Here is a 23,450-nt window from a genome sequence, read left to right on the forward strand (position 1 = left end):
ATGGGTTAGTATTTGAGTTTTAAGGGTATTTTTATCTACCAAAAGATTTTTCCGAACTCGTGTTTTTAAAGGGAGTATGATATGATATATATCAGTCAAGGATTCTCTAAACTATTCGCCCCGTATATTTATAATGTATATGAAAGATTAAGAATGAAAAAGAATATTTTCACTATAGCATAATATAGAAAGGCATCGGCGTGACGATATTTTCTTTTGCAACACAAACGCACTATTTTATACCTATTCGCTATGTGTTGTACGTCATGAAGAACCCCTATCCGTCAATAACCAAGCATAGTTTTCTATTCATTTTTATTTTGGCAATCTAGTAAGGGGTACTCGAAGGATACAATTATTTTACAACAGCAACTCTCAAATAACATTATGTATAATTTATAAATATATGTGTATGCACCAAACCTCATAAGACCATCTCCAATAGGGGACAATTCAAATTCACTTTATTCCCTTCCACATAACCTGCCACATCATCAAATGTCTCCACTATCACATACACTCCACAATAGAGGATAATTTAGGAAATAATTCATTTTTCTATCTCTCCTCATCACTCCCCATCATGTATTTTATTATACTAGTTTGATTGCACGTGCAATGCACGTGGTTTTTTTTTTAATTTATAATTTTATTTACATAGTTTTGTTATAAAATTATGGAATGTAAGTAATGGATTAAGAACTTAAATGTTATTTAAAATAGAGTAAATTATGGCTACATAAAACATAAAATATATATATAATTAAAACAACTGACAACATATATTTGCATTTGATTGCACTTTTAGTGTAAGTTTGCATTAATATATCATTTGATAATATCTTGCAAAGTTATGTGCAAAATAGAATATCTTTTATTGTAAGTTTGCATTAATATATCATTTTATAATATCTTGCAAAGTTATTTGCAAAATATAATATCTTATTGCTATTGCAATAGAATGTTAATCTCATACTTGAAATTATTATATATGAAGTAAATATGAAATTTTCTATGTGTTGTAATGAACATTTCCAGCTGTAGGCATATAAAATTGCTTATAGGTCCCTTAGCTCAGCTCGGCACGAACCGACAAACCAACGAGGCGACGAGATCGACGAATCGCACGCAAGCAACGGAATACATCCATTCGCGTGCGGGATCAAGCCAAGTGTTCGAAGAGTCAACGAGTCATCCAACCAAAGGCATACTCGGACGAATGACGATCGAATCAAGATCGGTTTCGGACTCCGAGGCGACGAGATCGACGAATCGCACGCAAGCAACGGAATACATCCATTCGCGTGCGGGATCAAGCCAAGTGTTCGAAGAGTCAACGAGTCATCCAACCGAAAGCGGACTCGAACGAATCACGATCGAATCAAGACCGGTTTCGGACTCGAACTCAGAAGTGGATTTACTGCCAAATCAGGAATCCGACTTACTGCCAAATCAGGAATCAAATCAGAGTCTGAATCAACCGAATCACGGACAGAACCCAAAGGTGGAAAACAGCAGAAAACCAAACACCCGGAGGGGCTCGAAAACGTCCAAGTTCTCTTCCAACAGAAAGGTGCGTTGGTACGAAGAAGTTGAAGCTACCAACGACGACCTCATCTCGATTGACGCCAAAGTTGCGTCAGATGAGGCTCCACCAATCTCCAACCAGATCAAGCTGGTTCCAACCAATTCCTCCGTCACCAAAGGAGCGGTGACTCTCTCAAAGAGAGCCCGCCAAAGGCAACGCCAACGCTTGGCCAAACAATTCGCCAAAGCGATGGAGTCCACCGACGGAGTCCGCTACAACGCGGGTCTGAAGAACAAGAGAGGCAAACAGCCTCAACAACAGATGAACGGCGCCTCTTCCAAGCCGCCAACAATGGAATGGGTCCGTGTCAAACGGAATCGTTCGACGCTGGAAGAACGCATCCGCAAACGCCGCGCACTATCAGCGCAGGCACGGGCTCAAGCCGAAGAAGCCCGTAGAAAGTTGCAGAAAGAAGTGGCCAAGAAGCCGCCACCAACTCGCAAAGTTTGGAGGCCAAAGTCTGAAGCGGCAATTCAGGCTAAGGAGCAACCTTTGCAGCCTCCAACCAAAATTCAACCTCCGGCGAACCCAGCTAAGTCGCCGAGAATTCCCATAGCTACTCCGGGAGATCATGCAGAATCCTCCCGAAGAAGAAAGCCAGTCTTGGAGCGCCTCGGTCCAATTCCCGATGAGCGAAGCAAAGCTCCGATCCAAGAACGTTTGGGCCCACTAAGAAAACCCCGAACGAATCAACACGCTGGGGGTCACCGCTACCTCCAACATGACAAGGAGCTCAAGGCAACTGCGCGCGCTAATTTGCGCATTGAGGTCCAAGAGCCCGCTGAGAATTCACGCCCAAAAAGGCATGTCTCAAGGCGCGTGACTCTTGAAAGTCCAAGGAAGGCAATTCGCCCTCAGATGGAAACATTATCATCTGATAGTGATAATGTTATACCTGAGAAGTCGTGCCCACACACGATAGGTTACTCCGACTGTCAAAATGACGAGTTGTACTATCGTGCTGGGGGTACGAACAGAACCAGAAAGAGGAGTCCCCGAGAACAGGAAACTCAGTGCCCTTGTTCAAAGCTCATTCGGGCGGTACTGTCTCAATGCAACTGCATCAAGGTAGTCCCCGAGAGAATTTCAGTGTTCGAAAGGCTCGGCACCGAAACGCCAAAACCAAGGTATAGGCGTTTCCGGCAAAGAAGAACGGTGGTTAAAGACGGAGAATTTCCGAGGGTCACCGCCAACATGACCAGCAAAGAGACATCGACACAGATTGATCTCAAATCGTTTCTGGAAGCGTCCCGGCGTGTAACCCGTCTGCAGTCCGGAGCCATCGCACGAGGAACTTATGGTAGGGTTCGGACAAGATTGCCTTCGGAAGATGAAGAATCGGATTCCTGCTCTGCTGTCGCATCGGACAATACAGTGTCCAGCGAAGGACAACCCCGCGAGTCATTTATGATAAGCGCGGAAGAAATGGCCAAGATGCTTGAAGACGCTTTGGCTAAGCAGAAAGAAAGTTTCAAATTCGAGATGGAGATGGCCATGCAGCAGATGAGAGAGATGCATGAGCAGCAAATCCATGCATTCAGGAACCAGCAAAGTGAATCGAACCGCCGTAACCAGATTATTCAGGAAAAGGAGCACGCAGATAGGGATGAAGCTCACAATGCCAATAACCCTCCTGTCAATACAGGGGGTGGTAACGAGGATGCCAACGAAGATACAAGTGAAGACTTGAAGATCAAAGATCTCGAGAGCAAAATCAACACATTGATCTCCGCTCAAGAGACGAAGAAAACAGGCATTCCCTGTCCATACCCACGAGAATGGGAATCGATCCCCTATCCGGCGAAGTTCAGTTTAATCAACTTCACGCCGTTCGATGGGAAGGGTTCCCCCACTCAGCATTTGATTTATTTCAAATCGCACCTGGGTATTATTTCCGGCAATGAGCCTCTGATGGTGCGGTCATTCGTCGGCACTCTTCGCGGAGCCGCCTTCGATTGGTACCGCCGCCTCAAGCCAGGAAACGTGAACAGCTGGGATGACATGGAGACCAAGTTCCTGGCCAACTTCTTCGACGACGACACCGAGATATCTATCGGATCATTGCTCGATGAGAAGCAGAAGGACGGGGAGTTAGTCGACACCTTCGTCAAAAGGTTCCGGAACAAGGCGATGAATTGCCGGGACCCGATCACAGAGGAATTCATCCTCCAAACTTGCCACAACAACCTTGCGTTGGACGTGTTGGAAGCAATGGGAACAGCACCGTCTGACACTTGGAAGGATCTGAAGGTGCGCGGTGAACAAGCCGAACGTTTCCTCCGAAGGAAGAAGGCCGAGAGGAACCTACCGACGGCTAATCCTCTGGACTCAAACTTCGCCTCTCGTGGTAAGGGCAAAACACCTGCAGCTACTGGTGGTGCTAATCAAGCGTCACAACAGCAATCCCGAAGGCAGCAAAAGACTTCGGGTCCGAGACTCCAAAGAGAGTATTCCTTCAAGGACGAAGACGTTCCAGCCATCTTCGAATCCCTCCTTGAAGGTAACAAGATCAAGCTACCACCTATCACAAATCAGGAGGAAGCTGACAACACTACGGACCCAAAGTACTGTGCATACCACAGGAGGGTCGTTCATCCCACCAAGGATTGCTTTGCTCTCAAGAATAGCATTCAGACCTTGGTTGAAGCCGGCGTCATAACGCTGAGGTAAGCCAATTGAGAATGGCAAAACTCCGACCGGTATAAGAGTATAAACTGCTTCCTAAAACTCCAAAGAGTATACGAGTATAAACTGTTTCTCAATCCTCCGACCGGTATAAGAGGTTAAACTACTCCCTGATACTCCAATAGGTATATGAGTCTAAACTGTTTCCCCACTTTTGACGGGAAGTTCCTGGAGAATATTAAGCTAATATTCTTAAGGATAACCCGGTTAGTTAACTGATAATAATGTCCGAACCAGTTCCGCAGAGGAAACTGGGGGTGGACGATTTATGTAATGGGAAGTTCCCAAAACCACAGCAATGTAATGAATAAGAACTCCCATTCTCACCATGTCTATGCACTCAACACTCTCTCTGTTAGAGTCTGGACGTAAAGTACCCACTTGGTCAAACCTTCTTACAGTTAGGACCACAGTCAAAATCCCCTCTCGATTCCCCCAATGAACGAGAGGTCCACAAATTGAGCGATCAAACCTTCCTACAGTTAGGATTGTCTCAAAACACCCACTTGGTCAAACCTTCTTACAGTTAGGACCACAGTCAAAATCCCCTCTCGATTCCCCCAATGAACGAGAGGTCCACAAATTGAGCGATCAAACCTTCCTACAGTTAGGATTGTCTCAAAACACCCACTTGGTCAAACCTTCTTACAGTTAGGACCACAGTCAAAATCCCCTCTCGATTCTCCCAATGAACGAGAGGTCCACAAATCAAGCGATCAAACCTTCCTACAGTTAGGATCGTCTTAAACCTTCCATTCGGTCAAACCTTTCTACAGTTAGGACCAAAACCAAAATCCCCTCTCGATTCCTCCAATGAACGAGAGGTCCACTTTCAAATCGAGTGATCAAACCTTCCTACAGTTAGGGTCACCTCAAACTCCTGTTTGGCCAAACCTTCCTACAGTTAGGGTCAAAACCATAATTCACTCTCGATAAACGAGAAATTCATCTTTAGTTCAGTAATCAAACCTTCCGACAGTTAGGGTTATCCGAATCTTTTTGATTCTCGGAGTGGAGATCCCACTCTTAGTTTGTTTGAGCCTTTCGGATTCTGGGGGTGTGCCACCTCGAGTTTCCTTTCCAGCTGAAGATAGAATATAAAATTCTTCTTTTCAGCGTCGGGAGATAGAATATAAAATTCTTCCTCTCCCATTTCGGGTTCGTCTTTGCCCCAAGAGAAGACACCACCTTTTTCAAATCCCAAAATTTGTGCCTCACAGGTATGGAAGTTTATCCCGAATCCTAAGCAGGGATAAGTCTGCGCCTAACACGCGCTGCCGGTTTAGTCTTTTTCCGTACAAAAAGACACCAGAGTTTGATTCTGGGGTATTCTATCCTGAAACCTAAGCAAGGATAAGTCTGCGCCTAACCCGCGCTGCCGGTTAGTTCTTAACCGTTGAAAAGAATATTCGTCCACATATTCAACATTGTGGCAGGTTGTTATTAATAACACCAAAATCCATGCCTTACACGCATGGGGAATGTCATCCTGAATCCTAAGAAAGGATATGTCGACACCTAACACGTGTCGCCGGTTTAGTCTTTTACCGATTGAAAAAGACACTAGAGTTCGATTCTGGGGTATCTCATCCTGAAGCCTAAGTAAGGATAAGTCAACGCCTAACACGCGTCGCCGGGTAGTCTATTCCTGTAAGAAAGACGAAGTCTACGTATTCAATATCGTAGCACTAAAAGGGTTAGCTCTTTTAGCTTATTTAGACAATCCGCATGCTAGCCCGACTCAAACGGTAGTCGGTAAAGGCTAATCAAATCCGTTAAAGGCTTGGGGTTAGCCAAAAATCCTAAAGTCAACGCCTAACACGCGTCGCCGGGTAGTCTATTCCCGTAAGAAAGACGAAGTCTACGTATTCAATATCGTAGCACTAAAATGGTTAGCTCTTTTAGCTTAACGTCACATGCGGAACGGACTTGAACAATCTGCATGCTAGCCCGACTCAAACGGTAGTCGGTAAAGGCTAATCAAACCCGTTGAAGGCTGAGAAATCCGTTGAGGGCTGAGGATTTGCCAAAAATCCTAAGTCAACGTCTGATACACGTTGCTGTTTAGTCTTTTCACAGGAGAAAGACGAAGTCTACGTATTCAATATCGTAGCACTAAGAGCGTTAACTCTCTTAGCACAACGTCACATGCGGAACGGACTTGAACAATCCGCATGCTAGCCCGACTCAAACGGTGGTCGGTAAAGGCTCATCAAACCCGTTGATGGCTGAGGGTTTGCCAAAAATCCTATAAATACGAGAGTCACTGACGCACCAGCTTCATTAGTTGGTCTCGTGACCGGAGCATCCAACGACATTCGAAACCCTAGGGTTAACGTCGGTCAACGCGTAACCCTAGGTCAACGCCAGTCAACGCGTTGCGAGCAAAAATTCAACGTACGACGTTCGAAACCCTAGGGTTAACGCTGGTCAATGCGTAACCCTGGGTCAACGCCAATCAATGCGTTGCAACGAAAAACGCGTAACCCTAGGTCAACGCCAGTCAATGCGTTGCGATCAAAAAATCAACGTACGACGTTCAAAACCCTAGGTCAACGCCGGACAACGCGTAACCCTAGGTCAACGCCTATCAATGCGTTGCAATGAAAGAACTAACACTCCGAAGAGTATATGAGTATAAACTGCTCCTCAATCCTCCAACAGTGCATGAGGTTAAACTGCTTCTTAATACTCCAATAAGGTATACGAGTATAAACTATTCCCTATTGTTGGTTGAGAAGTTCCTGGAGAATATTTTCATTCTTAAGGATAACTCAACAACACTACGCCGGACAACGCGTCGCAAATAAAGACTCAACGCCGACAGTCGAGGGCCAGTTCTGTGTTCAACCAGCAAGCACGAGCTAAAAATCAGAAAACCAGGAATTGACTTCAAGTTCGAATTTCTGACAACGATCAGACAATAAATGCAGCACCGGAACTCTTGCAGACATTCGACAAAGCACCGAATAGCCTGGAAGATTGAAGGAATCAAGAACGGAAGTCATTCCAAGGTCCCATTACACCGACTGAAGGTGGGGACAATCATATCCAAAGTATTCCAGACTCTTCTATAAAAGAACGAGACTGAAATACTTTGGAGGGGGTATCTGTAGGCATATAAAATTGCTTATAGGTCCCTTAGCTCAGCTCGGCACGAACCGACAAACCAACGAGGCGACGAGATCGACGAATCGCACGCAAGCAACGGAATACATCCATTCGCGTGCGGGATCAAGCCAAGTGTTCGAAGAGTCAACGAGTCATCCAACCGAGAGCGGACTCGAACGAATCACGATCGAATCAAGATCAGTTTCGAACTCAAACTCAAAAGCCGATTTACTGCCTAATCGGGATCCAGACTTCCAAATCAAGATCCCGAACAAATCAAAGTTCACAACAGAACCACAACCGAATCACGGACAGAACCGAAAACAACGGAAAACAACGGAACGAACAACACCCGGAGGGGCTCGGCCGAAACCGAACCATCTCAAGGTGGCTCGGCCCAAGCCGAGCCACCCTGAGGTGGCTCGGTGGCCGGACCACCAGTGGTGGCTCGGCCGAGCCACCTAAGTGCTCGGTGGCCGAGCCAACCTTGGGTGGCTCGGCACCTCCGAGCACAATTTTGGCTCGGAGGAGGCCGAGCCACCTCCTTGGTGCGCTCGGCGGGCCACCAAGGTGGCTCGGGCACCACCGAGCACCAAGAGGTGCTCGGGGCCGACCACAGGTGGCCGGCCGGCACTCTTGGTGGCTCGGCATGAGCCGCAGCCACTCTTGAGGTGGCCCGGCCACCTTGAGCTGGCCACACTGTGCCCAAGGCACAGTGAGGGTAGCCTATAAATAGGCCACCCCCTTGTTCATTTGAGAAGGTTGGAAATTTTGGAGAGAGGCGAAGCCCTGCTGGATTGGAGACTCGGAACTTAAAAAAGATTGAAACTTTGGGACTTCGGGGACTCACTCCTTCAGATCTGGTGCTCGGCGATCATCAACGTCAAATAAGACAGGTGTTCGAGAGGATCAGATCTCAGATCTACGCAGGCATACTCCGGATCTAAGCTTGGTCTTAGATCCCGAGACTTGGACGATTGTTTCCTTGGTGAAACAATCCTCCCCGGCTATTATTTCCTTGGTGAAATAATACCCGTCGTACTGCGTAGATCCGACCGGATCTAGATCTCGCGGTGGTCCACGGCAAACAACCCCGGCGCAGGCAAAGAACCCACAAAAGCGAGCGACCGCAAAACAGGAGCTCGCGATTCGTTCGACACAAAAGGAGAAAAGCTGTAATCTTTGTTTATTTTTATTTGATTTTCGCTGTAACCGGATCTTATAAAAAGACCGGATCTTTTGTAACTCAAAAAGTTGTAACTCAAGATGACAATGGAATCAATAACAAAGAAAGACGCGAATTTTCCAGCGAACACCAGCAAGGGGAAAACAGTGGAAAAAATTATTCAATGCAAATTATTGAAGATTTTTTTTTTCACAATCATCCAACATATGCAAGTTAATTTGTATAAGCCAAATAAAATTTTCTCTCATTCTTATTCAGTTGCATTAGATGCAGGGTGCAATTTTCACATCAATACTACAACAAAGTTGTTTTAGGGCTTGGAATTCTTGGTCATTGAGAGATGCTGCAGCCAATCGTTCAGATAATTCTGGCTCTGAGACACTGTGAAATTATGATATTTTGTTGTAGATAAAATAGCTTCAACATTCCCAGCTTGAGAGGTGGCTTCCAGCCGATGGATGATGAACCTACATCAGAATCACGCTCCAACAGTTTATCATTTCTTGGTTAAAATTAGCATAATATGAACAATTAAGTAATGAACAGTCATTTGAAACCATGATGGAAGGCCGTGTTTTGGGGGGGTGTTCGAAAGGGGGGGTTGCTTCATCTCCATCGGTATATGACCTGAAGACCAATCTGTGTCGTCCTACATCGAGCATAATTGGATACAGGTAAGCAAAAAACACGCACAAGTGGAAAATATCTGGAGTTAAAGCCATAATACAAATCACAAATAACTCAAACAACACAGATTGAAGTAAAGAAAAGCAAGATGCACATAAAGATTAAATTTAACCAAAACTTGAACCCAGTTCAAGAAGATTAAAATCAAGAAACCACCAAAAAGTAAGAAGGCTATCATAAATTAAATAGAATGTATAGATAAGAAACAAACAATGTATTTGATGCAACGGAAAATGCCAGTACGTATATCAGTCAATCACAGTACCTGCACGGTTTCGTCATATGAGAATGAAGGACCATTCTTCATCTTCTTCTCTAAAAAGTTAATTGCTTATTGCTCTTTCAAACCAGCACTTGTGGCCTGGAAACAAAATTGATTTTCAGGTCAGCAATGGTGATTTTTTATTCCCCTTTTTTCTTTAATTTGAATCGACTGTCCCATTTGAACATGTAACAAGACCAAGTCCACGATACCCGATAAGAGAAACCAGAAGCTATTAGGACTGTCCCATTTGAACATGTAACAAGACCAAGTCCACGATACCCGATAAGAGAAACCAGAAGCTATTAGTGAATACAACAAACAACAAAAAGAAAGACCAAGTCCACGATACCCGATAAGAGAAACCAGAAGCTATTAGTGAATACAACAAACAACAAAAAGAAAAAACAGGTCTCACAACATTAATTTGTGCAAATAACTTAATAAAACATGAATTAGTGTTAGGAAAGATGTCAGAAACAGAAGGCTATGATAAAGGCATAAGATAAATTATTTTTTCTTTGCTAATCTTCCAACTATCATACGAAGATGTGTGCATGGTTGTGGTCGTGAACACGTACGACATTATTGAAATTGGACCTGAAGCTAAAGATGCAGTTCAGATGATGAACATATTATAAAATATAGTTCTCTCAACTACATCTACGTCATGCACTCAACAAACATATGGCTCGTGCCATGAACGTCTCTAGCTGCAACCAAGTGTTGTCACCCTAAGTTTCAAGCTATTTATCTTATAAGAGACCAGATGACAGCAGGACAAAAGTGAAAAGTTTTCAATATTACCTTGTGAAAAAAAAATGACCAGCTGGATCACATTTGAATAGTTGAGGTCCATTTTCTTCATCAATACCCAATATCATGGCAGCTACCAACAGAAAGTAGGAAAAGCGATAGGTGAAAGAAAAAAGCATAACCAGTGGAATATATGAAGTAATTAATATAAAAGAGAAGGGAGAGATATAGAATGTAGTCTAAACTGACCACCAATGAGGCCAAACAATGTTGCAGTATGAAATATAATTTAGTAAAAAAAAAGGGAAAAGAAATAAATGGCTACAAGTCGAGTACCTGAATATGCGGTAATTATTATTTTGTCTGCTAAGATCCAATGCTTTGATACCATTGCCAATGGTGTCATTAGCTTTCCTCGTTGTAGAATCCGGTAAACTCTCATTCGTTTGAATAGTCTTCTTGAGAACTGAGAATAATAGTGTCAGAACTTGATCAAGATTAAAGGCTATTATGTTTGTAATGTGTCAAAATTAATTATTGGCAACATCACATACATATTGAATTTCATTACAAACATATTGTTGCTTCACTAAACAATTATTTATCAATAATATTCACACTGTGAGGACTCTGACATATGAAATTCGCCACGAATAATACTCGGAGTAGCAAGTGATCAATGTTGTAAATGCTATAATATGATTCTAATTTACAGATCAATCTTGAGGGCGCTATTTATGTTGTACTCTGATGTTCCATATTGGAATGCTGGCATTGTTGGGGGTGGATGTAATGAAGCTTCCTCTGCATCCTGTGATAAAATATGAATGAAGTCAGCAAGCAATTTACAAGGTTTTCTGTTGCAGAGACTTGGAAATAATTATGAGATTCAAATGAAATAAAAGTATCAATAAGATCTAAGTTAAAAAAGTAAGTTTAGAAAACAACAACATCATCAACACGACCAATGTAGAAAGATTTAAGAAAACCGTTTTGAAAATCATTGTTACCCGTTTTGTAGGCTACAGGTTCCATTTTCAGTAACAAATGGTGGAGTAGATGACATATGCCAGGAAAATGAACATATGGCTGCCTGCATACAGCACAATGTGATGCTCGCAGACCATGCATGGCCCTGTGTACACACCAAAAGCATGTAATATGGCCACATGCTGCAGAAAGAAGAGAGAGGTAAGCAAATATCGGCCGTGTCATTTATACACGTATAATTTCAATAAAGCATCCTTACCTCAATGATGGTTATCATTGTAACTATTAGCTCGTAGAACAGTTCAATTAAGAGCTTCCCAGCGAAAGATAGATGTAAATTGAAACATGAAAATTTGAATGATTTTTAGACTTAAAGCTAAGTGGGACCGGAAAGATAACCATTAAGTTACACAAGTTAAAAGTGTATTTAGCCAGTAATTTAGCACCAATTTAGAGTGGTTGAAGTCAATGACAATTTGTATATTTCATGGATCCTTGTGATCCAAAGCCAATTCCATTTTAACGAAAAGAAACTTGGATGACAAGGAAAAGCTATAGAACAATAAGTAAACTGTTCAATGAGTTTGCAAACATGCAATCTAAAGATGTATGTGAATCATTCAGGTAATATTATGAATCATAACTAAACCGTATAGACTACTTTAGTGGATCCATTATGTAATTTTCAGAATGTTAAGCAGTAAAGTAACACTTAATAAGAATAGTTCATAGCATATACTGCAAACAAATGTTAAAACTTTACAAAATTACAAAATGAAAATCACTACATAATCAGGAGAATAGATCATTGCTTGTACAATGTTCATGTCAAATTACCGCAAAGAACCCATAGGTTCTCACGTAAGGTTAAGGATGCAAACGTATACTATATAAGAAAATCAATTTGGAATCCATCACCTACCTTTAGTAGAAACAACAGATAATTTAGTGGTCTACTTTACAAGGATCCTAAAACTACAACCTCTCATGTATGAGAAAATGTTCACATTTCGTAATGTTCAGTTAACATGGATGCCTTGTTGGAGTGTAGATCAATTTTAAAAAAATAGGAAACAAGAAATATTAAAGTTACATAATGCCTCCACCAAAGTAGGTAATAAACATTTGATGACTTTTATAAGTTAAGAGATGTGTCATGTGAGCAAAGTGAAGGAGCCAAAGCAAGAAGTTGTGAGATTGCAGAAAGCCTGCAAGTTCAAGAGGAGCTGCTTCGGCGATAAGGAAGACTCCGCTGCTGCCTCTACCATCCTCCTCTTAGCCTGTGTTGTCTGTACACCAAATTTCGTGTGAACATAGTACTGTTCCTTTTAGTCTTAATTTCTTTCTACCAAGGTTTCAGTTGACATATAATGTTCTTGCTTTCTCTCCCTCTCTCTGTCAAGCATTTGGTGCCTGGGAACTGAGTTTTTTCAGTAGCCCAAATGATTCCAGAAATAGGTACTCTTTTAGTTTCGAAAAGAAAATATTATGAAACATGGCGGTTAGGGCATAATCTATGATATGACCGGAATTTACATAGTGCACAACGTGATTAGTGATGGATATTCTGTGCATATTTCTCTGGATACATGTACCCATATATATATTTGTTTGTATACGTATATGTCCATGTATGTATGTGCCAGATGTAATATAAGGGATAATATGGAATGTTTTACTCGGTGATATTTATCGACAAAGTAGTTGATAAATCAGAATGGTAGTGGGGAGAATATGGACACTCAACGAAAGCAGCTAGTTACCCGGGTACGATACATGTACAATATATGGGAATCTTGATAATCTTCATGAATATCCAATAACATTTCATAAACTGGCGCAAGGGCACACTTAACTACTGTTGCGTAAAATACAGCACTTCTTTCCTAAGCATAGTGAAGATTCAGTCCGGCTCCAAAAAATATAATAGTGGTTCTGAGCACTCTCGTGCTGCATTTTAACATTTTGAAAAATCACAGAACAATAGAAATACCAGTCATGTAATGCCAGTAACGTAATTTGATCAAACCCTCATCATCACATAACCAAGTTTTCCTATAGCAGATTGCCGTCAAAGTAAAGTTTCTACTACTTAATTTGACAGTTCCAGTTTGGTGTGCAAAAGTCTCAAAGTAAGAATTTCCACAGGACGATTCCAAATATACCAATTCGAATACCAGGAGCATACGACTTTGGTCTCTGTAGAGAGATGGTTACGTTAACAAACCCCTAATGCAGCAACTTGTTCAACAAATATAACCATTATAAACTATAATGCATGGTTACGTTAACAAACCCCTAATGCAGCAACTTGTTCAACAAATATAACCATTATAAACTATAATGCAACCTATAAGATCCATTCAAGTTTGTAGATATCGAAACAGATAACTCGATGATGCTGATATATAACTCATCGCTGAAAATATTACTTGAGCTCCTTGTTCACTTTGGTAAAAGGTGTCCAAGAAAAACATGTTTGCATTATAAATAGATGCATTGAGCCTCACAACAGGGACAAGGGAAGGAGAAGAAGCCTACGGCAATTTAGGCTCACATGACGACATACATAGAGGCCTCACTGTATAAAGACAAAGAAAGCTTAAATACCTACAAATAGGCTCACATGACGACATACATAGAGGCCTCACTGTATAAAGACAAAGAAAGCTTAAATACCTACAAATCTTCGTCACAATGAGAAGCAAGATACGACCTCTATCTCAAGATAAAAGCTTGAAGGTTTCAATCCTTGCATTAAATAATGGGACATATTCAAAGATTAAAAGTCTCTGTAAAAAACATTTACCTATCTAGTTCTTAGTTATCATCGATACCATAAGCCTTTTACCATCAAAACTTTACCGGAGGCAAAACTAACAAACAGAACAGACTGTTGAATAAACAAAAATATTGTGCATTTCTGAAGCAGATACTTCGGATTGGAACAATGACATCAGGAGAACTTTTTATAGGACACTGAAAAAAATAATGGCGTCTAATTTATTGCATCAAATTATAAGACCAGATGTGGATCATTTTCATATGACTCAATGTATCGTAGTACTATAATTAAGCATACATGTTTGGTGTCTGATATATGAACCATGCTTATGTTTAACTGCAGGATGTGATCCTGACGAACAATGCTATGGAATCCCATTTTCTATACTCATATTCGACAACAAAAGATTCATTACATCCCTCAATAACTGGGGACTGCATAGGTTAATCTAATAATTTTTAGATACCAAATTTGTTGTAAGTGAAAATATTGGACATAATTCATCCTAAAGAGTAATTGATGAAGAAAGCTCCGAATTCCCGACGAAAGAAGTGAGTGGATTAAAAGGTGCTAACGAAAGTCAAAAGTAAAGAATGTCTTCTAATGTATGAAGATAGAAGATGTGCATTACCTAACCTTAATAGATTACAAAACTCCATACTGATTAAAATCTCACCAGGTCACAAGAAAACAATCTAACTGTCTTAAAACTGCATATTCACTATTATCACAAAAAAAATTTGTCAAAAACACGCAACACATCCCACTTACCATTCCATTAAAACACCAAGAATTGTTCAAATGTACAAATATGAAACCAAACTTCACAGTAAATTTCAATCAAGAACAGTCACAAGCCCTAAAAACTTATCGAACTTCTACAAAATATAACTTCAACGTACTAAAAAGAAAGCTTACCAAGTTCATAAAAAGGAAAAAAAAAAAGAAAAAACTTTAAAGAATGTCTTCTAAATTAAAGAAAAAATTAACAGTAGCATACATTTTCCCACTCCTAGTATGTTTATCTGCATTAATCAATATCTATGGATCATGCTTTAGGCATTGATCATTAGTTAGGCATATGCACGCGAGAAACAACATTATATAAATGTGACAACCAAGACCCTCATCTTCTCAACTAATTAAACTCTTCTTGCTTCACTTTAATAATTTGTAAGCCAGTATTTTTGATGTATTGTGCAGTATTTTTGCTAATGTTAATTTTTACTGTATTGTGCAGTATTTTTGCTGTATTGATATACATTATGTTAGGTAAATATCTAGCAGTCTTCCAAAGATTTGTCCATTTCCATACACATAGGATAATATGAAGTTTTAAACTGCAATTAAAGGAATAGTTCTCAAATAGATGACGAACTATATACTCCTCTACATTTATGGTTTTGTAGGCTCATATCACGGTAGATGTCCGCTTAAATACTAAACAAAGACATATTGGGTAAAACTTCATTGCTCAACAAGGCTAGATAACCATAAGTCCTTGTATTAAAATACAAAATGGTCTCATTTGAACTTTATAGTTGTTCATTTACGCAGAGTTCATCGAAACTAAATAAATTGAAAGTAGACTTCAACTAACTCAGATTATGATGTTGGAGAAACCATGTCAACCAAGATTCAAGTCACTGGTATAGCCACAGGATTCGATCATCAACACTTATCTAAAACATCCTAAAGTTTCTAGCAAGCTGGCTTTCCGAGAATCACAGTAAATCTTGAGAAGGAAATATGGCTACTCAGAAATAATTATAATGTGTTGTGTGCCGTGCAATGCATAAATAACACTAAAATTTTAAAACATCCTAAAGTTTCTTGCAATCTGACTTTCCAAGAATCACAGTAAATCTTGAGACTTCATGATCAATAACCAAGAAGGCATTGCCATTTATTTTCTATGTAACATACAAAAACGTACACGATAGTAACTTTCCATGTGAATAAGTGAAAATGTAAGCTTATTTGATGAATGTGTCACTGCATAGAAGCAATGATTTGGTCATGAGAGTTGTGGGATATAACTTTTTCCTCCTAAAACTCAGCCATATGTTGATTGTTATGTTTGCAGCAGGAGGCCTAGGATGTATTGAGAGGTGTTTCTTCTTTCCAACCATTTAAAATGTTCCCTTTACCATATTTAGACTTAGGTGTCTGATAGCATACTTATATCATCAACACAAATTGCTTCAATGTCCCTAGAGACTGATAAAAATTCTAGACTCCAGCAATAACGCAATCTTACGTTATTTTTTATTCAATGTACTAATACTAAAGAGTAAAAAATGATCCATGCATATCCAGGAATTTGATTTTGGGTGCAGTTATCTGTTGATTGTGTGTTATGTTTAGAATTTGGTTTAGTTATTGTTGATGCCATGTGAAGGAAAAAAGAGAGGGTGTCTGTTTAAGATTTAAAAATCCCATATGCAGAGTTGTTTCATTTTGCTTGGGAGCTTGGATTTTCCGAATGATGTTGCCAGTTAAGTTTCGGATTGAAAAAAATGCTCATATTTCTATGTTTTTTTTTCTTTTTTTATTTTCCCCCAAAATAACGATAATAAACTCAACTGAGAATTGATTTTTTGTATTTTAGAGCATTTACGCAATTACTTTCAATCAATTATGTATGTTTCATGGGATAACTGGATTTAACGCATGTTCTTCCACCATGAGAATTCTCTATCAGACTCAGCAAATGACAACTCAAAACCTCAAAATTTAAAAAAAAAACCCATATTTCACAACCTTGAGAGCTTTAATATCAAACACCATAAGAAGAAATCAACAAACAAACACATATAAGATACAAAAGAAGTTATAACTGGAAAACAGAACTAATTTAGGAAATAAATCACAATCAAAATCTAAAAATTTAAAAATATCAACTCAACTCAACTTACTTTATAATGTCGATCAAGCTGCTGTTGGAATTTTTAAAACCTTGTCGCTTGAAACTATAAAAATCCGAAAATTAGTGAAAGTTGTATAAAAAAATGAGAGAAATGAAGAAGTAAAAGGGGATAGTTAGAGTTAGGGTTTTGTATAAAGGAGTGAAGATGAAGAAGAAATACCTTACTGAATCCCCAATTGCAGAAATTTTTGGAGATGAATGCGAAAAATCTGAAGAAATAGTTATCTGTGCAGATATTTGTAACGATTCAACTTCAAAGGAGAAGAGTATCCGACGAATAATCCACATGTTTGCAAATTCCTGTAACTCTTCGGCTTCGTCGGAGAAGGGCAATCGACGATCTCTTCGTCTTCGGCGGTGCGGAAGGCGTAACGGAGGCGGAATTTGAGGATGCTGTCGATGAATTTAATGTAACGATTTTAAACGATTTAATGTAACGATTTTAAGGGAGAAATTGGGTATATTAAAGATGGTTGAAGGTTAATATCGGGATAGGAAAGTTTTTCAGGAACTGGCTCTTTTAAAGGGTAGATAGATTATATTTTTTTCATATGTGATATATGTATTATAATTAATATTATTATAATAATAATAATATAATTTTTTATTTTTTTATTTATAATTATTTAATTTTGATATTTATCAAATATTATTACAATATTAAAAACAAGACAAGATTTTATTGATGTAGATAAATCAACAGTACAATTTATTAAAAACACACAAAACAAACTAAAATTTGACAAAATTAAAATCGAAAGTTGAAAATTAAATTGCGGTTGCTCCAAACTTTTGCCAAATGTGCTCGACAAGATCCTCCTTCAATTGAAGATGTTTGGCCCTATCTCGGAGTTCAGATCTAGTATGAATATCTGATTCGGACCTACCTTGAACATGCACTTCAAACTGAGGTAACGTTTGTGTTTGGTAATCAAATGATGAGCTCGAGCTAGCAATGCTTGATGGTTCAAAGTCAACGTTCTCCCAGTTTCGACTATAAGTATCCCGTTCATCCTCCACTATCATATCGTGTAAAATAATACGCGCTCTCATAATTTTTGATAAGACATTCAAATCCCACATTCTAGCTGGTTGACGAATTATAGCAAAACGTGCTTGGAGAACCCCAAATGCACGTTCCACATCCTTCCTACAAGATTCTTGTTGTTTTACAAACAATTTCGCTTTTTCGCCTTGGGGATATTGAAATGATTGGACAAAGACAAGCCATTTGGGATAGATTCCGTCAGCAAGATAGTATGCCAAATTGTATTGATGACCATTCACAGTGAAGTTCACATGCGGAGCTTCACCTGCCTCAATGTCATCAAAGACAGGTGACCTTTCAAGCACATTTATATCATTCAATGTACCTGGCAATCCAAAAAAGGCATGCCATATCCACAAGTCATAAGAAGCAACCGCTTCGAGTATTACTGTTGTTGTGCCTTTATGTCCACTGGTAAATTGACCTTGCCAAGCCTTAGGACAAATTTTCCATTGCCAATGCATGCAATAAATACTTCCAATCATTCACAGAAAACCCATTGCCAATGCATGCAATCAATACTTCCAATCATTCCCGGAAAACCGCGTTCTTCGCCTACTTTTAGTAGTCGTTGGAGGTCTTCCTCATTCGGCCTTCTCAAATAGTCATTCTCAAATATGGCCACAATACCTTCACAAAACTTGCTGACACACTCTACTGCAGTGGTTTCTCCAATCTTTACGTATTCGTCACAAGCATCAGCTGCAACACCATATGCTAACATGCGTATAGCAGCAGTACACTTTTGAATTGGCGATAAACCACGCTTTCCAGCACTATTTCTCCTCTGAGTGAAATACGTGTCATAATTTGAGAGAGAATCTACAATTCGTAGAAATAGTGGTCGTTGCATTCGGTATCTCCGACGAAATTGGTGGTCGGTGTATGTGGGAGATTCGACAAAGTAGTCTTTCATCAGCCTTTGATGGGCAGCTTCATGGTTTCTCTCTATGTATGTCCTCTTATGGGATCGATTACTTGCAGCTTGTAACTCTTCAAGTAACTGTTGTTGGCATTTGAGTAAAGATTCCTTCAAATCCCATTGTTTTTGGAGTTCCTCTAAGTTAAACTCGTATGGGGGTGGATTCATCTAAGTAATAATTGTGTAGATGAAATTGGTAATGAAGTGATGTGTAATAAGTTCAATATCCAAGTGGTATTTATATTACCCAATCTTAGATTTTCAGATATCACATGTGAAGAGATAAGGTTTGTTTGTAGTGTGCAAAGATCACATGTGAAGCAACATTGATTTTGAGATGTTCAAGAGATAAGGTTTGGACTGTAGTGTGCAGAGATCACATGTGAAGCAACATTGATTTTGAGATGTTCAAGAGATAAGGTTTGTACTGTAGTGTGCAGAGATCACATGTGAAGCAACATTGCTTTTGATATGTTCAAGAGATAATGTTTGTTTGTAGTGTGCAAAGATCATATGTTTGGACTTTTACGTACAACATAATTGAGCTTTGCTTTTCAAATTTCAAATGTCTTACATACAAAGGAATTGTTTGCAGGAACCAAGATGCATTTTATTGAACAATACACTCAGACATCACATTCTAACAATACACTCAGACATCATACTCAGACAATACACTCTTAACATCATACTAAACAACACACATTACATTTATTCTTAGAATTGTAAAAGATGAACTCTCAAACAGATAAACTTAAAGGCCAAACAATTCGATCTGTAGCATGTTAAGCGGTTTATACTCATACTCGTCCAATGCATTTCTTTTAGCTCCTGGCGTTCAGACTCTATCTTAGAGTATACCTCCTCAATAACAAGTTTCGATCTTCTAGAGGAGCCCTTAGCTTTTTTCTTTGTCGTGTCTCTACCTTCTGGGCGTACAAAAGAAGGAACTGATGAGCATGAGATATCACCTTCCCCGCTACTCTTCCTTTTACTTCCACTACTTTGAGATGCACCAGATCCAACCATATATTTTGGTTCATTACGAACCAACTTCCATTCTTCAAGCAAAGCAAAGTTTTTTTTAGTTTCTTCAACAAACAAATCTTGAGCTCTTGCTATGTAGTTGTCGTCTGACCAACCGCTACGCCTCTCTGCTAATGCTTTTCTGTATACACCAACCCACTTACCAATTTTTTTTTGTTGAGATCACTGTAATGGCTTTTACATTGTTGGTGACTCCTATGAGGGCCAGTTGTTGAATGCTCATTCAAGTAAGCAGCAATTTTACCCCAAAAAGTGTCACCCTTTTGGCCACTACCCAATTCACTATCATTACTGAAGTGAAAATAACTAGTTAAAAGTAGTTTGTTTTGCTCGACACTCCAAACCGAATAACTAGATTTAGAAGTATTTTTCTGTGTTTGGGGCAAAAAACTATGTGGTGTGTCATCACCAGCACTTCCAAGAGATATTTGAGTGGAAAACTCGGGTACATCTGTTGATCCACTGCTAAAATGAGGAGTAACTTGCTCAGTGTTTTGATTATTGATATTGGAGAAACCACCATAATTACTTCCACCAGTTTGTTGCCCATATTGCATATAAGGGAAATTATAAGGATATTGCATACCAAAATTAGATGGCATCATATACGGCATCTGAAAATTGGATGGCATGTTTTGAAGATTTTCAGGACGTTGATTATTGGAATTTTGAGGTTGGTTAGGAAACATATAAGTTGGGGGACGATTAAAATTTTGATTAGGGTCCATTTTGAAAGAGAGCAAAGAAGTTGGAGGAATTTTGAAAGAGAGCAAAGAAGTTGGAGGAAGAAAGAAATTTTGGAGAAAATACTCAAAAATTTTGGTGTCCAAATAAAGCAAAGTGGTCTCTATTTATAGATCTTGAAAAAAGAAAATTAATGGTGAATTTTTTTTTAATTTGATCAATTTATTGGTAAAAAATACCATTTAAAAAGAGGGTGGAAAAGAAAAATGCATCAACCAACACGAAGCTGCCACATGTCGCGATTGCACCTCACCTCCTTTGTGTTTTCTCCCGCGGATAAGGGGCTGTTTTTTTTTTTGAGAGGGAAATGTGGGGAAAGCCTGCCAAAAGTGCAGCTTTTGGTAGGCTTTCCACCCAAATCGCCTTTTTTAGAGGCGATTTGGGTGGAAAGCCTGCCAAAAGCTGCACTTTTGGCAGGCTTTCCCCACATTTCCCTCTAAAAAAAAGGAAACAAATAGCCCCAAAATGAGCACTCCAGCAGCAAACAATTGCTTTTACAATGACACATGGCGCGATTTGATTGCTTTTCACTACAATAATTCTAGATTTATTGAATAATTCCCTCCAAAAGCCACATCACTTCACCTTTACAATTATTCTTTGTTGGAGCAAATAATTCACCCAATTATACACTATTGGAGATGGTCTAAGAAAGAACAGAAAATTCAATTGTAACCCATACTCCAATATAAAAAGAGACTGAATGAAACCAAGTTTATGCTATTATATACTCAGCTGAGTGTGGGCTTCTCATTGGAGCAGGACAACTTATACAAAGAATAAGAAGAACAATTAAGTTGAACGTCAACCACGAAAAAATATGAAGAGAGGATGAATTTTGCATTGAAAGTAATTTATTTGCTTTGAAATTAAAAAAAACATTGGAAATAGAAGAAGAACGAGCACATTTTTTTTGAAGGAAAATAGGGCAAAAGGATAACTTTGTTATAACAGGTTATTATGCATGACACCGATATATGAGATATGGTGGTGGGTCTCAACCATCGAGAATGGAGATTCTCCGGGTGTATGTCATAAGCACGCATTATGATGTGTGTAGCACTAGACCGTATTTGAATTCTCTAGGATGAGTCACCTAAGAGATAGAGAGTTCAAATTGTTACATGGTCCCTTTGACTTGATGATATTATCATTTTCGATTTGATAATTTAGTATGCTTTGATGTGATGGTTAAGCTTGTTTAGCAAGCGCTACACAACCTGAAACATTGGGTTGCTAAATTTCATTTAGGAAAATGATGGATGTCTAGATAGGATCCAGTATGCTCATTATGATGAGTTAATTTATTATGCATTCCCATGAAGCTATTAAATTCCTGCCGGCAGGTGGTTTTGAAAATATTTTAAAAATTTTATTTTCTTATAAAAAATAAAATATTTTGATGTTTCAAAATAGTTTTTATTTATGTTCATGGGAATTGTAAATTTAGGCATGAGCAAATAGGTGAGTTGTCCTGCTTAAAAGAGTTGCCTAAAATAAATGATACTGGAAGGGATTGAATGTAAGATATTATTTATTAATAATTAATCCCATATTATGGAAGAGCTTTTATGAACAATTGGTCGGATAGGGATTTGATTGTTAAATTAAAATTATTAATTTGATTAATAATTGGTTCTTGATATGGGACCCAATTGGTCTCACTAATGTCATTAGAAGAGGTATACATGCAATACAATTCTATTTCTATCCTTAATTGTTATGGATAAAGTTTTTGAATAAATCTATTTCTATCCTTAATTGTTATGGATAAAGTTTTTGAATAAATCTATTTCTATCCTTAATTGTTATGGATAAAGTTTTTGAATAAATCTATTTCTATCCTTAATTGTTATGGATAAAGTTTTTGAATAAATCTATTTCTATCCTTAATTGTTATGGATAAAGTTTTTGAATAAATCTATTTCTATCCTTAATTGTTATGGATAAAGTTTTTGAATAAATCTATTTCTATCCTTAATTGTTATGGATAAAGTTTTTGAATAAATCTATTTCTATCCTTAATTGTTATGGATAAAGTTTTTGAATAAATCTATTTCTATCCTTAATTGTTATGGATAAAGTTTTTGAACAAATCTATTCTATCCTTAATTGTTATGGATAGAGTTCTAGATAATTATGAATTGTTTAAAGTTAAAATCTCTAAGACTAGTGTAATCCTATAAATAGGGTTCATATGTAGCCTTATGAGAGGTTAAGAGAAGAGATTCAAAATCTTATGAAGATAATATGAAGAAATAGATTTTTGAGAACCTATCTCTCAGTATTGCTCCTCTACGGTGACGGGTGGATTTCAATTGGAGGCTTTTTCTCTTGAGGAAGCTATTTCGGATTGATCTCGGGACAGATTATTGTAGAAATTCGGAAAGCGTTTCAGGTATTTTTCTAATATTTAATTAATATTGATTAATAGTCATGATATGTTTTTTCCGCTGCGTTGTATGTCATGTTTCCAACAGATGGTATCAGAGCGGGTTTAGAATCCAATCTATAATAATTTAATAAGATCAAATTATTTTTTTATTCGGGGTACTGTTCATCAGCTTATGTTACTGTTCATTGCCGAGAACACTGTTCACGGCTCGGTAGTACTGTTTATCGCCGAGAACACTGTTCACGACCGGAGTGGGTACTGTTCATAACCTGAAATCAATGTTTACAATAGTGGGTTATTGTTTATGGGTTAAAA

General features: G+C 38.8%; 3 protein-coding genes across 4 annotated transcripts in view; all 3 read right to left on the reverse strand.

Annotated features, from left to right (window-relative positions):
• LOC109842570 (uncharacterized methyltransferase At2g41040, chloroplastic) overlaps positions 1 to 9,564 on the reverse strand; it is a 22,927-nt gene extending 13,363 nt beyond the window's left edge. The window contains exon 1 of the mRNA XM_020411430.1: positions 9,523 to 9,564. Coding sequence (XP_020267019.1) covers positions 9,523 to 9,564 — 42 coding nt within the window. The remainder of the gene's footprint in view (positions 1 to 9,522) is intronic.
• LOC109841179 lies at positions 8,798 to 17,446 on the reverse strand. Of its 2 annotated transcripts, XM_020410068.1 has the most exons (9): positions 17,140 to 17,443; positions 16,969 to 17,022; positions 11,286 to 11,447; positions 11,022 to 11,086; positions 10,612 to 10,741; positions 10,327 to 10,408; positions 9,523 to 9,618; positions 9,128 to 9,219; positions 8,798 to 9,037 (listed from the first exon to the last, which is right to left on the reverse strand). In XM_020410068.1, exons 1-6 carry the CDS (start codon positions 17,265 to 17,267, stop codon positions 10,387 to 10,389), a joined length of 561 nt encoding a protein of 186 aa, XP_020265657.1. In that variant the 5' UTR covers positions 17,268 to 17,443; the 3' UTR covers positions 8,798 to 9,037; positions 9,128 to 9,219; positions 9,523 to 9,618; positions 10,327 to 10,386. The 2 variants fall into 2 exon arrangements, with proteins under 2 accessions (XP_020265657.1, XP_020265658.1); XM_020410069.1 differs by lacking the exon at positions 10,327 to 10,408 and having other exon boundaries at positions 17,140 to 17,446.
• LOC109843648 lies at positions 17,704 to 19,278 on the reverse strand. The gene is made up of 3 exons (XM_020412604.1): positions 18,537 to 19,278; positions 18,452 to 18,501; positions 17,704 to 18,352 (listed from the first exon to the last, which is right to left on the reverse strand). Exons 1-3 carry the CDS (start codon positions 19,115 to 19,117, stop codon positions 17,748 to 17,750), a joined length of 1,236 nt encoding a protein of 411 aa, XP_020268193.1. The 5' UTR covers positions 19,118 to 19,278; the 3' UTR covers positions 17,704 to 17,747.

The sequence above is a fragment of the Asparagus officinalis genome, chromosome 5, assembly GCF_001876935.1.
Source record: "Asparagus officinalis chromosome 5, Aspof.V1, whole genome shotgun sequence".
NCBI classification, from domain to species: Eukaryota; Viridiplantae; Streptophyta; class Magnoliopsida; order Asparagales; family Asparagaceae; genus Asparagus; species Asparagus officinalis.